Source organism: Podarcis melisellensis, assembly GCF_964234715.1.
Source record: "Podarcis melisellensis genome assembly, chromosome: 17".
NCBI lineage: Eukaryota > Metazoa > Chordata > Lepidosauria > Squamata > Lacertidae > Podarcis > Podarcis melisellensis.
In genome coordinates, this window is record NC_138534.1 from 1,258,612 (window position 1) to 1,274,106 (window position 15,495).

The 15,495-nt window shown below is 48.4% G+C and overlaps 1 protein-coding gene across 3 annotated transcripts in view; it reads left to right on the forward strand.

Moving 5' to 3' along the window:
- SYN1 (synapsin I) overlaps positions 1-15,495 on the forward strand; it is a 109,334-nt gene that overhangs the window by 7,896 nt on the left and 85,943 nt on the right. The window contains exon 1 of one of the 3 annotated variants that reach the window (XM_081895224.1): positions 12,674-12,791. The exons of the other annotated variants lie outside the window; for them this stretch is intronic. Coding sequence (XP_081751350.1) covers positions 12,712-12,791 — 80 coding nt within the window. The 5' untranslated portion in view covers positions 12,674-12,711. Of the gene's footprint in view, positions 1-12,673; positions 12,792-15,495 lie in introns of those variants that run through there. 3 annotated transcript variants of the gene reach the window in all.

Below are 15,495 nucleotides of genomic sequence, written 5' to 3' on the forward strand. Positions count from 1 at the left end.
GCGACAGTATCTGGCTGAAGCAGGGGCAATGTGGGGTGGTCTGCCCTACTCGCTCCACTTGGCTTCCTCCGCATCGTACCCCCAACCGTAATGCATGCTTTGGGCATCCTGCTTTCTCCTAGAGATTGCAGCTTCAGGATGCGTGCGCCGTAGGGAGCATGGATTGGCGATGTTTGTCGCAGGCGGCTCTGGATCCCTGCTGGGGATGATGTGTCAAGATGCAAAGGCTCTTGTTTCACGGCAGGGCAAGATAGAGGGTGTCAGTGCCTTGAAGGCTGCGGCAGACACACAGCAGCCCGAAGCAGCTGCAGCCAGAGCCCTGCTCCCCACTGGGTGTGCAGCACCATGCTGAACAGAAGATCAAAAGGCTGCCTTGTATATGCTGCCATCTCTTGCACTGAGATGGCAGCTCATTGTCCTAAGCCACAGCCTCTGAGCCTTGCTTGAATCACCCGTGTCCATGTGCTCCTGGCATCACTTTCAATGGAATGAATGGCCTGTTGGTTTGCAAGGATACTTGCCACCCAACTTGACTTTGACTGAACCACTGCATAGTTCTCCTTTCTACTTGCTTTAATTGTTAGCCAAAGAGGCAGCCATGCTAGTCTCTGGCAGCAGCCAACCAACAAACACTTTGTGTCATCTTAATGCAGAGATGGGGAAGCTACCCCCCACCCCCCGGATGCTGTTAAACTCTCATCAGCCCCAGTCAACGTGGCCAGTGCTCAGGGATGAAGGGAACTGTAGACCAGAGACATCTGGAGAGAACAAGATTCCCCAATCTTTGCACTGAAGGTTAACGCATTCATTCTAGCATCACCTATCCTTTGCCAGCATGCTGGCAGGAGCAGAGGGGAGATGTAGTCTGAAACTCCTGGAAGGTACCAGGTTGGCAAAAGTGGTTGCAAAGGGTCACTGTGTTTGCTTGCCAAACCTTTCAGCTTGAATTTTATTGTCACAAAATGCCCTTTTTGGCATTTCTTTCCCTGTAAACCCCAGCCATTATGTTCCCTCCCCACCCACTTTTATACTCACATGGATATATTTGTACCTACTGAGGATTACACTTCATCCATCCATGGACTCAGCGACCACCAAAAGGAGCTGTTAGTCTTTCAGAAGCCACAAGCCATTTCCACGCTTCTGCTACAATTGAAGGCAGGCATGAGCATGTGTGTGCTCTGATTCCACAGTGTTGTGAGTGTGCGCGCCACACATCCTGAGTGGTTGGGAGGAGGGATGGGGTACAAATCCATTTTTATTGTAAGATGCTTAAATGATTTTGAAAATTATATTAAGAGTCTTAAAAAAACATTAAAAATCATATTCCAGTTATTCCTATTTACTAGGGGCAGCTTTTATTTTCTGCTTTCCTGTCCCAGGTAAACCAATGCCCCCTATTTTTGCTTTTTTTGGGGGGGGAAGCCTTTTAATATTTTTTGTTAGTAGAAAATGCAAGAGCTATAGTTCTGCCGCAGTCTTCCCTAAGCTGTGGTGGATCAGTGGGAGTTGTAGTTCAAAAGAGCCGGCAGGCACCCGGCTGGTGTAGCCTGCTCTGCAGTGTTGAGTTCCCTCCCCAGGAGGGAAATCTCTGAGCAGAGCATATATCTTGTCTCTAGTGCACATGCGATGGCATGTGCACGCATGAACACTAAGTCACCATACACCACACAGCCTGCTGTTCCATCCACTGCACCTGCTGAAGTCTATTTTGAACTGCCAATGACTTACTACAGAACAAACATGTTTCTTTCTTTCTTTTTCTACTGTATTTGTAAAACCAAGAGAAGAAGCACCATCTTGGCTTTTAAGTCAGTGCAGAGCAAATGGATACAGCAGGCGGCAGGCAGAGAAAAGCCTTTGGCAGCGTGGAATGATGGGTGCAGGGAGGATAATGATGCATGCCATGAAAAAACAGGATGTGAGGGGAGAGGATTGCAAGCCTGGCCTTGCTTTCTTTTGTGAACTGGCGGAGAGTATACTGGCACCATTTCTGCAGGAGGCATATGGCAAAATGGCAACAGGGAGCATTGTTTCACCAAGGATGTTCAGGTAGCTGAAGGAAGACCCTGAGCTTCTTCCCTCGCAGCCATCTTGGCCACCTGCTGTCTTCTGCCAGGGCGGCTTCACAGGCAGTGCAGCAGTTTGGGTACCAAACTCCCCTGAGAGCAGGATGCCAGGCACCAGATTCCCAGCACACCCAGGCAGTTGCTGGGCAGGCAGCAGGGTATTCTGCTCATGCCAAGAGGGGCGGTGGAAGAAACTCTGTGGGGGTTCAGAAGCACTCACCCCTCCCATATGCTAAAATAGTTATAGGCAAAATGTGACAACTCTACTGCTGAGCACTGAGGCATGGGAGGGGGGCTGCCTTAGAGTAGAAGATGTTTCTGGAGGAATTTGTCTATAATTATTGATCATTCTTCCAAGGAATCCTACAGTTCCGAGAAAGACTGCTTGAAACCCGCAGAGCTAAGAGGCATCAACCTGCAGTCTAAGGGCCTATTCCTGTAACAACCATTTAGTTGTGCCACAGCTGTGTGCAAAAGTTTATTATTCCTAGTGTTTGTTCACATTCCTGCCTTGCAAGAGACATTGTCCCCACCCCCAAGCATTGCACAGGTCTTTCCCCGCTAGTTGTTCACATCAGCATGGCTTCATTAGGGTCAGATTTGCTGCTGCTGCTTGTCTAGGCTCCAGGGCACCAAGGTGTTTACACAAGGTGTTCACACCTTGGCTATCAACAAACTAGGATCAGCTAAGGACCTCAATTAGCATGAAGCTGGTTTGAGAAACAACATGTCAGACAGCAATACAGTGGTGCCCCGCAAGACGAAAGGGTTTTTCGGTTTTTGCGTCGCTTCGCTAGACGAATTTCCCTATGGGCTTGCTTCGCAAGACGTTTCGTCTTGCGAGTTCTTGCGAGTTTTTTTCCTTTTTCTTAATAGCCGCTAAGCCGCTAATAGCCGTGCTTCGCAAGATGAAAAAACTGCAAGACGAAGAGACTCGCGGAACGGATTAATTTCGTCTTGCAAAGCACCACTGTATTTTATAACTGTTTGGGATACAGATGTAGTTTGTTGTGTGAACAGGCTTAAATCTCCAGAACTGGAAGTGTAGTGAGGGCACAGTAAACAGGAGTGTGGACACAACCATGGCCTGTAAACGCACTGGCTGACATGGGCAGAATTTGCTTTCAAGCACTCATTGGGAGGTGCTTGCCTGGGAAATGAATCTTCCCAGCATGTGGTTAAGAAGACAAGTCCTGCATATGTTGGGGGATGCGCATGGGGCTGGTTTTCCATAGGCAGGAAGTCCACACTGCTGAAGTGGTAGTGAGAACTGGCCTTGGCTCTGAAGACTACAATTCCCAGGATGCTCCAGGAGAGGAAGCAGTGATGGGGGTGGGGAGAGAAAATGTAAGGTTATAAAGGCTGTGGAAAGAAAATAATAATTGGGACTAGAGCTTCTCTGTCTGGAAGACATAAAAGGCTTCTATATCCCAGCTCTGTGGTTAAGGCTGCATGCAAACCATATATATAATGTAGATGGCTCCACACTGCAAATAATAATGGGAACTGTAGTTTACCATCACAGAGCTATAAGCACCCGCAACAAACTATGGTTCCCAGGACTCTTTGAGGGAAGCCGAGACATGTAGGCAGCCCATGCTTGCCAAGCTTAGAGTGGCCATTTTTATTTTAAAAATAATGATACTTGGGTGGGGAAGCGGGGAAGCCTCATGCACAAGAGCAGAAGCAGCAAATATATTTAAATAATAATAATAATAAAACAACTCCTTTGTCTGGTGCTGGTAAATAAAGTGGACTAAGCCTCTAGGGACTTAGGAAGCTTCTTTGAACTGTGCCAGACCATTGGTCTGTCTAGCCTGGTACTGTCAGCACTGACTGGCAGCAACAAAGGACATGGGGGTGCTGGGGACTGAGGCTGGGACCCTGGACGTGCAAAGCAGCTGCTCCAGTGCTGCAGCCATTGTTGCGCTCCTGCGTAGAATTTGTTGCAGGGTGAATGAGCTGTGCAAAGAGATGGTGGTTAAAGTAACATAAAGTAAAGTAAAGTAAAGTAAAGATGCTCTGTTGCTCTGTAACCCACTCATCATACCTTGGCCTTAACAGAGCCTGTGGAGGGTTATTATTATAGGATGCTGAGGGACCACACTCATGCACCTCCATCTCTTTGGTGTAGCCAGAGGCGGCTCTACTATGAGGCAGAGTGAGGCTGCCAACTCTGGCAGCAGATGGGGAGGGAAGCAGGCAAGATGTTGACGCCAGAGCCCTGAAGAGTGAGCTTGCTTCCGCTCTAGCACAGAGGAGGATGCTGTCCCCTCGCCAGTGCTGAAGTATAATTCAGCTGCCTTTCCAGTTTAAATGTGCGTGGAGTGAAGGATCTTGTCTTCAGCCTCTGGCAGCAAAATGTCTTGGGCTGCTCTGCATGCAGCCATTTGTGAAATGGGCTGTTGGGGCTGAGCACAACCATGTGGATCAATCTTCTAAGCACACATAAGTTGTGCCTTTACTCTGACTCTGTCTTAATCTGCCCCCCCTTCTTCTTCAAAAAGTCCCATCTTCCCTGACCTTTGGCCATGCTGACTGAGGCTGATGGGATTTGGAGTCCAACAACATATCAGAGGTCACAGGTTCCCCTCTCCCTGATCTAGGCCAAATGGATGTGATGCAAGAGATCCATATTGGATCGCCTGATGTTTTTCTGTTGTTGTTTTTACTTTACTGCAGCCACAGGAGATCTCTAATTTTGATGGTGTCTTAGACTGTTAAATGCTGTACCATTTCCCTCACCAAACTCATGCCCACCTGAAGCCGTGCTATTTCTACCAAGGTGGGGGAAATATAGTGGCAGGGGGGTGGTCATCTAGGACAGGGAAACACCACTGTGGGGATGCAGGGGCTAAACAGCTCTACTCGGTGCTGCTGCACAGATTAAAATGGGAGCTTCTCTGTGGCTATTTTAAAATCCAAGCAAAAAACAATACACTGAGCCTCTGTGTCCCCTTCCCCCTTCTCTTTTGGCCCCCGCTTCTCTTTATCCATCTTGCCCCTCTCCTTTCTTAGGAAACCAATTAAATATTTTTTTAGTTGGCTAATCACCCACCTTTTAAGCAATTGAAGAATTAATTACAAAGTTCAATGTAAATAATTTCAGTGGTAAAAACTGCTATTTAAGGGCCTTTCTGAGCTATCGAGGGAAATGCAAGATCATTGAATGAATGAAGCCTCTGTTTTACTGTTTCCTTTTGGAAGGCAATATTTGTTTTTTGTCAAGCCTGATTACAGAGACATCCCAAAATCAAAACAGCCTCTTAAAAGAAATATGTTCCTTCAGCTCTCAGTCCTAACTAAATTTGAGGGCCCCCCAGTTCATAACTTGGGTATGGGGAGGGGGTGGCAACCTGTGACACTTCATATATATTGCTGGACTGTTGCTCCCATCATCCCTGACCATTGGGCATGCTGGCTGGGACTAGTGGGACTTGGAGTCCAACAGCATCTGGAGGAGACCAGGTCCCCCATTTTTACTTTAGTTGATATGCCTGCTGATTAAATTTGGAGTCCTTCTTTTTGCTTTCTCTTTCCAAAAGATGGCTGTGGTAGCACAGGAGCCTTAGGGCATGCTTTGTGACTCACCAGTAAAAACCAGCGCTCAGCTGGTATTCCAAAGGCACACTCCCATCCTACCGTAATTTTACCTAGCCTAATAATAACTAAAGCATTGCTTTGCTTTGTTTATTGCTTGCCAGTTGCACCTGTTGAATTTCTGTCTGTAAAAGAGGCAGGAAACTTGAGGGGAGGAGGGGAGGGAGCTGCAGCATATACAACAGCAGGATGCATAAGCCTTCATGACCTGATCCCTTGTGTTTGGGGGGCCTAAGATCCCATACATCTGCTTTCCACATGCAGGTAGAACCAAGTGGGGAATAAGCTCGTGGAATCCAATGGACTGTGCCTCTTCAGTCTCTGGATGGACTGAAGGCTCCCCTATGTGAAAGATTCCCTGTAATTAGAAAACTAATGTTGCAGCGGAAGTTTGGGAGTCTTCTCTATGGGTTCAGAAACCTCTCTTCTGATATCTAAAGTTTTCTGAAGGCCCAGTCAAACTTCTTCAGATTCCTCAAGGAAAGCTCTCCTTTTGTGGGGAGGCATTAGCTAGAAGGAACCCACTCCTTGATTCAAAAAATTCCCGTTGCGCAAACTGCACCTTATCTCCATCCAGCCAACTGGAACAGCAGTCTAACTAGATCGCTTCAGCCTTTCCAGAGCACCCTCCTTCCTGCCTACTTGCAGAAACAGAGGTCCTGTCTACACAGAATGCGATGATGGAGGTGATGGAGCAAATTTATGAATGGTTCCTTAACGCTCTGCGTATACAGGGATTGCCACCCTTTAGGTCTGTGGGCGCAGGTGTGTATTTGAGTGAGTGCCTAGGGTGCCACCCCCCTCTAGTTACTGCTCGCTACCCAGTGAGCCCCCCGCAGAGAGACAGAACGTGCATGCATCCTCACGTCACTTTCCCAAGGGATCTCCGTAAAACCTGGATCTAGTAGAACTAATCTGCTTGAAAAGCCCATAGAGTTGAAAGCATAAGTGGGAAAGAGCACCACTCTCCCAACTTCCTTCTTCAAGGGAGAAAAAGGTAACCACCCCACCCCACATGACCAAGGGGACAGTGAATTGGGAGGGCTCAGAGGTTCTAAGGCAGGCATTCCCAAACTCAGCCCTCCAGATGTTTTGGGACTACAATTCCCATCATCCCTGACCACTGGTCCTGTTAGTTAGGGATGATGGGAGTTGTAGTCCCAAAACGTCTGGAGGGCCAAGTTTGGGAATGCCTGTTCTAAGGGGTACTATCTTGGCACCTAAAGTAGCATCTCTGCCTTTCCCTGGAAGGGATAATCTGTCTTTAACAGGTGTGACAGGAAGAAATTCAACAGGCAAAACCTTTTCCAGTAGAGGAAAAGCTGTTCTTGTGGCAACATACCTGTTGCATTTCTGCCTATCACAGAGTTGTTAAAGGCAAATAAGCCCCCTCCCTAACCAATTTTGAAGGATAGGGAGCTTCTTGCAGTGTAATATGGGTGGATATGTGTGCTTTTTCTCAAAAAGTGAAGAGGGCATTTTCACGTTAGAGTCAGGCTTTGAATAATAGTGCATGTGGCAGCCAAACACTGACACAACACTCAATTTCTATTAAGTAAAGTGTCACATCTTACAGCATGGAATATGTTCATTCTAATTCCAAAAACAGACAATTTCGCAGATGGGTGATATTTGGTGTGGAGGGAAATGTACTCTGCACATGCTCAGAGGTACTTTTATTATTGTTCCTTATGTTTCAAGTGTGAGCTGGGGCATTTAAACAGGTGCCAGTTTTGAATCCAGGGTAAAGCTCTGATCAGCAGCACTGCTCTATGCTAGGGTTGCCAGATGCCAGGGAGGACAGAGCTCCTGCATCTTTAACACCTCCTGAAATTTCCTCTTCTGCACAATTATTATAAATTTTGGAAAGCCCTGTCCTCCCTACTGTATCTGCAGGAGAGTCTCTGCTAGTCTCCCTTCTCTGAAGACAGTAAAATGCAGCAAAATGTGGCTGTAGATGTGAACTGAAGATAATGTTACTTGTGAGGCACATTGACATAAGAGGAGGCAGCATGTGCCAATCCAGGAGGTGTTGATGTGCTGTCTTCTCCCTGAGGGTGGTGCCTAATGCTTCCATAATGTGTTAGAAGGTATAAAACTACAGGCAGTGAAGACTCTTTAGAGCAGGAGAGTGGATTGCAATTTGATAATGGAGTCTAGGTTAGAGGGTAGGATTGCCAACTGACCTGACCTGCTTCTCTGCCTTTAAAAGCAGATTGATCTGGAGGAAATGGTAGGCCTTGCAATTCATAACATGGAGCTAAACATCACTGCTGGCTAATGCCTCACGTTAAGCTGCTGTTTGATGGTGTAATTACTGTGGCAGTTTGAAAAGCTGGCAACTCCAGTTGAGATAGCATATTGAAAAAAAAATGTTATAGTGACTGTCTTGACGTCTTTGCTGCAGGGAGAAAATGTAATTAAGATGGACAAGGGTAGGCTACAACATCTTGTTTCATTGCATGGGATTGTTGCTTGCAGTTGTCACACAGATAAAGCATCACAGAACATTGTTATATTTAGAGGTGGGGCTTGGACAATTCAGAGAGGTGGTGCTCTGTATTTCAGGAGAGTTCTTCTTCAAAGGCAACCCATTCAATTAAGCAGAACTACATAATAAAAACTTTTTCTGGACTGTACCACATTACACTGCAGCTGGGTTGTGTGTGTGTATTTTGAATGCACCCCATTAAAAGAAACCTGGCTCTCTGCAGGGGTTAAACTGAACAGTTATAAGAGGGTGGTTTTCCATGTGCAGGGAGGTTCACCCAGGGAGAGATCATTCAGACATTTGACCCCATCTGAAATGCACCACTTGATTCTGCAGGTGTGAAGTGTTGTGTGGTTGGCAGCAGTGTTGCATGGAGGTTGTGCTTTGCCAATGTGTTCCACCTGGAGTCGCCAGGTGTTTTGGGGCTCAGTGGGCAGAGCCTGGAAATGAAAGGGTGGTCCTGGCAGTTCAGTGGGTTGATCCCCACAGGTTGTACCTGGAAGGTGTGGAAACTGATGGGCATAGAGCAAATAAACGAAAGCTCTCCAGCCAAGCAAAAAATGCCACGTCCCCTCAATTCTGGCCCCCCTCTCTCTGCTGCTTGCCTCCTTCCCTTGGAGATCCTGAGAAGATTTGAATCTGCAGGTTCAGATCCACCCCTGAGACCCAGCAGACAGTCACATAGCACTTGGCTTCTTCCCCACAAAATACTGAGAAATGTAATGTGCCAAGGGGAGCTGGGAATTGTAGCTCTGTGAGGGGTAAACTACACTTCCCTGCTTTGTGGGAAGCCATGTGCTCTGACTGCATGGTCTCGATGTGACACTAGTCCTGTTGATGTGGGGGGCAGTTCCTCTGCAAAAAGAAGCTACCTCAGATTTGTAAGTTTGGGTAACAGATGCTTCTCCTCAAGAGGACACCCGTCTATCTATATGTCTAAATGCACCATCTCCTTCCTGGATGGGATGGATTTCTGGCCAGGATGTGGGGAATTAGTGGAGCACCGAGATGTGCTCCTCCGTTGTGTGGGCGGCAGGCACACCAAGGTGCAGCAGAGCAGAGAGGAAATCAGTGCTAGCACGGTGGATTTGAGTACCCGTACAAGACTGCAGGGACAGTGTGGTGCATTGCAGAGGGCAATGGTTTTAGCAAGCACAAGTCAAAGGCAAAAGGCAGCTGTATTATCAGGTTTTGTGCAGTAAAACTCTATCAAGGCAGATGCTGGGGGAGTTGCTTTGCAGTCTTCTTCCTCCTCTGATTTTGCTGCAGAATTGCAAGGAGCAAGATGTGCATCCAATGACTATTTCATGATAAGCAGTGCTGCTTGTTAGCAGTGCAGAATGCAGTGCCCTGCAGTAAGAAATACATTTTCTTATCAGAGAACTAGGAGCTGCTAGCTAAAATGAATTTTACAGGCGCAACCAGAAATTCTTGCTTTGTGAACATTCATTGGAACAGGTGGATAACAAGCCAGGGAGGGAAAGAATAAAGCAGAAGGCTGGAGAAGGTGTGGTGAGCATTTTCACTGTTTTCCTATTTTCATTTGTACTATTGTGATCATCAGCATTGCCTTTTAAACAACCATCTTAAGGTGATATATGAGAAATATTTATTTATTTTTAAACCACCCTTCACCCATAGATCACAACATAAAAATGCAATATAAAGCCACAAATTACATAATAAAAACAAGAACAACCCCCCCAAACCAAAAAAAACCCTTCACCACACCCTCACAAACACATTTTTAAAAGGTATAAGATATTAATCGATGGGACGTGGGTGGCACTGTGGGTTAAACCACAGAGCCTAGGGCTTGCCGATCAGAAGGTCAGCGGTTCAAATCCCCAGGACGGGGTGAGCTCCCATTGCTCGGTCCCTGCTCCTGCCAACCTAGCAGTTCGAAGGCACGTCAAAATGCAAGTAGATAAATAGGTACCACTCCGTCAGGAAGGTAAATGGCGTTTCCGTGCGCTGCTCTGGTTCGCCAGAAGTGGCTTAGTCATGCTGGCCACATGACCCGGAAGCTGTATGCCGGCTCCCTTAGCCAGTAAAATGAGATGAGCGCCGCAACCCCAGAGTCATCCACAACTGGACCTAATGGTCAGGGGTCCCTTTACCTTTAAGATATTAATCAGCCAAAGGCCTGGTTGAAGAGGAATGTTTTCATCTGGCTCCTAAAGATACATAATGAAGACGTCAGCTGAACCTCCCTGGGGAGAACATTCCACAAATGGGGGCCACCGCAGAAAAGGCCCCTTCTCATGTTGCTCCTCTCGTGGAGGAGGCACAGGAAGAAGGGCCTCAGAGGATGATCTCAGGGTCTGGGTCGGTTCATATGGGGAGAGGCGGTCCTTGAGGTATTGCAGTCCTGAGCTGTTTAGGGCTTTATAGGTCAAAACCACCACTTTGAATTGGACCCAGAAACTACTTGGCAGCCAGTGCAGTCAGGCTAGGATTGGTGATGTATATATATGCTCTAACCAACTTCCCCCAGTGGGCAACCTGGCCACCAAATTCTGCACCAGCTGAAGTTTCTTCAAAAGGTTTTTAAAGATTATTAAAAGCAGTTAATTTTAAAGTGCCCTTACATCTTCTTCTTAAAGAAGCACACTTTGTTCCTTTCAGTGATATGTGCATGTGTGGCTACACTCTGCACATGTTCAGACAAAAAAAATTCCTTCCAGTAGCACCTTAAAGACCAACTAAGTCAGTTCTTGGTATGAGCTTTCGTGTGCATGCACACTTCTTCAGATACCTTTTCTGTACCTGTGCAAGTTTCTTGGTGAGGTTGATGGACTTTCATTTCATGCGGCTCAATGTGGTGCCTTCCATAGTTCCAGTTACAGATAGGTAGCCGTGTTGGTCTGCCATAGTCAAAACAAAAAAAATTCCTTCCAGTAGCACCTTAAAGACCAACTAAGTCAGTTCTTGGTATGAGCTTTCGTGTGCATGCACACTTCTTCAGATAACTTCGGGTTACATACGCTTCAGGTTACAGACTTCGCTACCCCAGAAATAGTACCTCGGGTTAAGAACTTTGCTTCAGGATGAGAACAGAAATCACGCAGTGGCGGCAGCAGGAGGCCCCATTAGCTAAAGTGGTGCTTCAGGTTAAGAACAGTTTCAGGTGAAGAACAGACCTCCGGAACGAATTAAGTTCTTAACCTGAGGTACCACTGTACAATCATGGAATTGTAGAATTGTAAGGTTCCCTCTGCAATGCAGGAATCTTTTTGCCCAATGTGGAGCTTGAGCACATGACCCTGAGATTAAGAATCTACCAACTGAGCTGTACACATTTTGGGGGCTTTTGAGGGTTTGAGTTGGATAATACAGAATAGGAGCCTGTAAGAAAATGTTGCAGTCATGCAGCAGAAGCTGTCCATGTTGCAATGCAGATGGTATGTGTGTTTGCAAGGTGACTGCTGCGCCGAAGATGCAGCACTGTGTAACAAAGCAGTCTGCTATGTTCTGTAAGTAAATACGGTAGCATCCTATCCAGCAGGGCGTGCATCCTGCAGCAGAAGAACAGGGTCCTGCCTCCTGGAGGGTAAACCCAAAATTTCAATGCAGGGCTTTGCATAAATCGAAGGCGTCAGCAATGCAGTGCAGGCTACCATAGGATTTTGCAGTTTTCTTGAGGAGTCAGGAAACAGGTGATTTGGAATGGTGCAGGATTTTGCAGCCTACCTGTGAAATGCTTTTTCAGAAAGCTGTTGCCATCTGCCCTCCTGAGAGGCCCATTAACTTTCTAAAAACTGCAGCGAAAACAGCTCACGTCCCCTTGCTAGCTGTTTTCGCTGCAGTTTTTAGCAAGAGACTCTCCGTCGGGCAGATTTCAGTAGCTTTCGGGGGGGGGGAGTGATTCATAAGTAGACTGAAAAATCGTGAAGGGAGACGAGGTCGCGTTTTGTACAGAAAAGTGCATCTACGGAAGAAACACGCATCCGTAGCACCGCAGGCTGCAGTCTCCCGAAGGTTCACACGTTCTCTCTCCCCAAGCGCAGTTTTCCATTGCTGCAGAGAGATCGGGGAAGGGAATGCGGATTTATTTAGCAGAGACAGCTGCACTCTTCGACACGCAGACTTTAGTTGCAATGTGTACGTGTGTGTATGCTTCCGTATGGATGAGTTTGGGGTGGTGGCGGTTGTTTTGTGATGCGGAAAAGTCTGAGTTTTAGGATGCAACCATCTTTGGCCGGGGGAGAGAAAGGGATTTTGGTGCAGAGATCGATGCTAAGAAGGGACCATTGTTGTTCCAAGGCAGTGTGCCTTGCAAATGCCCTGCCAGGCGTTCCTTTCCGCCGATTGCTGGCCTTTAGCTTGGGAGTTCTGCAGCCCTCGGGCTCCAGAATAGCTCGCGAGGGAGATGGTCTCGCACCGCGGGGGGTGGAAGGAATACGCTAGGCTGGATCTTGTGATCCGCAGAGAGGAAGCGCTCAGGCGCTCACGGCTGAAGCATCCTCGTCTCTCTCTCTCTCTCCTCCCTCTCTCATCCGACTGAGTCAGGAGGTTGCGGGGGCGCCGCAGAGATGCTCCAGCTACAGAATGGAGCGGGGGAGAGGAAAACGCTCCGGGATCGGAGACTGGAGGAGGGCACGCCGTAGCATCGCAGCCGGTCGAGAGGGGTGATCTCTCTCTGCCCCTCCAAATAGCCGCTTCATAGGATTTAAACATAATCTTTGCGCCTAGGGGATCCCGGAAGGGGACATAGTTCACTTCGCTGCCCCTCGACTCAGAGAAGCCCAGAGAACAATTGTCAGAGTTCCCTGCAAAGAGGCTGGGAAGGCACCGCGGGAGTTGTAACTCTCTGAGGGGAATAGGGTGGGGTGGTCTCCCCACTCGCGTCGCTTCTAGCACTGCCGTCGCCGGGACACTCGGGCGGAAGCCCAGGCTGCTTAGAAATGGCGGGAGCAGAGCCATATCTGGGCTCCCTTGCGCCCTTGGCGAGGAGATGTGGGGCGCACGGGCCGCTAGCCACTCCGAGCCAGAGTGGAGAGGGTTTTTATGCCCCCCCCCCAAGCCTGTGCCCTTGGTGGGGCCAGCATAGCCAACCCCTAGGTCTGCCCTGTGCGGAAGTTGGGAGTCAGGGGAGAAAGGCGCCAAGGGGGCTGTGGGCGCAGGAGTCGACTCTCTCCCGGAGTAGAGAGAAGGGCCGGGTGTTGCGGGCGGGGCGGGCACTGGAGAGTTGGCTCAGGTAGGTTTTTCCCCCCAGCAGGGCCCTGTGATCCGGAAGGGGGTGGCTCCTGGGTTGTCCCTGGCTCTAATTGCAGAGTAGGGTGTTACTGAGCCAGAAAAAGGGGCATTTATCGGGGCAGAATTCAGCCAGAAAGAGGGAGGTCAAATAGGACTGACTGGAACATGCCTCCCCCTGCAAAAAAAAGGGGGGGAGCCCAATGTGCGCCCTAGAAAGCAGCCCAGAATCATCTGTCGGGTGTCTGAGTCTAGTTGTAAAGGGAGGCAGTTTGAGAATCTCTGGTCTCATGATTGTCAGAAGGGTCATGAGATTCTCAGCCCAATTCTGACAGGAATGATGCCTGGGCGATTTGGTGGGCTACCTGTGCCCAAACTGGGAAGGCAAAGCTCGACTTGGTGAATTGAGGGAGTCAGGGACTCCTAGGTTCTCCTCTAACTGTGCTGGAAATATGGGGTTTAGGGCAGGCTTTGCCAACATGGTGCCCTCCAGCCATTTGGGGCTAAACCCCCCACCTGCCATAGCCATGGGCACGCTGACTGGCGAGCAGCTACAGTGCCAAACCACTACAAGTGGGCAAAGGTTGGTCTGCAGGGCTGGAATGAGCAGGGGGTGGGGAGACCCTTCATTCTGACCCTGCTGGGCACCAGAGCTGCACAACCCTTGCTGAGGATCCCTGGGGATGACAAGTTCCAGTAGCATTGTCAGGGAATGCTTTCAGGTGCGCTTATGCTTGGGCGATGCGCAAGCCCCTCTGCTGGGTCCTGGCCTTCCCCTTCTAAGCTGTGTGTCTGCAGCCGGGCTCCCTCGCTGCTGCTGCTGCTGCTGCTGCGTCGTCTTTCAGTTTGCGCCGTCCTGTCCCTGCTGGGCATTTGGTTGGTGAGAGGAGACTGAGCTGTAAACGGAGGGGAAAGCTTCATATTTTTAGCTGCTGTGTGTCTAGACTCCCTCAGAGCTGGAAGCAAAATTCCAAAGGTCTTGCTACCCTGCCTGCCTACCCTGCCCATTTCCCACGAACCTGAATGTTTGTGTGTGGGCACAAGGGGGCGCCATACTACAAGAACTGGATTTGCTGAAAGGGGATTAGAATGGGCTGCAAAATGGACCGCAAAGCCCTGGCCCTGACCAGCTGTGATTGTGCCTGTGGGTTAACTGCCTTTGCAGCCATTGATGGCCTCAATAGGAGGCCAGGAGAGACAAAAGGAAATATTGCTTCACAGAACATGTACTGGTAACTAGCCTGTGGAATTCATTGCCACTAGGTGTGGTGGATTTCACTACCACAAGCCTCTAGGTTAGGTGGCTGTAAAATAAGATTTAACAGAGTCCTGGTTTTAAAATATGCACACTGCAAAGTCCTGTGGTACCTTAAAGACCAACTCATTATAGCATCGGTTTTTGTGGACTAAAGGACGCCGCCAGTGGATTTAGTTACCCAAGCTGATGAGACCAGAGGAGAGAGTCCAGCACCCTCTTCTCACAGTGGCCAGCCAGTGCCTGTGCGAAGCCAGCCAGCAGGACTTGAGTTCTCTCCTGACATTCAATTCTCAGCAGCTGGTATATAGCGGTGGACTGGCTCTGACTGTGAGGCTAGAAAATAGCCTTTGTGGCTCTTCGTGATTCCATATTAAAGACATTTGTGATGGCTAACTCTGGAAACAGTGGCAATGGAAGGTCCGTCGGTGGCTGTTTGCCTTGATGGTTGCATGGACCTTCCATGTACACAGGCAGTCAATCCTTGAGTCCGGTTAGGGAATGAACCTCCATTTCATGCATTGTTTGTGAAAGTCCAGTGGCATCTCTGACTGCTTTTGGAAACAGAAGGGTTGTGTGGCTCCCGTGCGCTTCTTTGAGGCTTGTGTGAATGTCCTGTTGGATTCATGAGCCCCATGTTAATGAGTGGAAGGCGCACCACCATTTTAAAATTACTATTATTATCATTAGATTTATTATCCACCAGCAGGCCCCAGGTCGCAGCAGTATTAGAACACATTATTAGAACCAGCTTGAAACAAATTATAACCATGACTAGAGTGGGTGCTAAAAATATATGTACCTAGAGTGTCAAATTTTGATTTTCCGCTGCAGGCAACAAAATACCAAGAGTTGTGGGGAGATTGGAGACTGCCATAATTTGA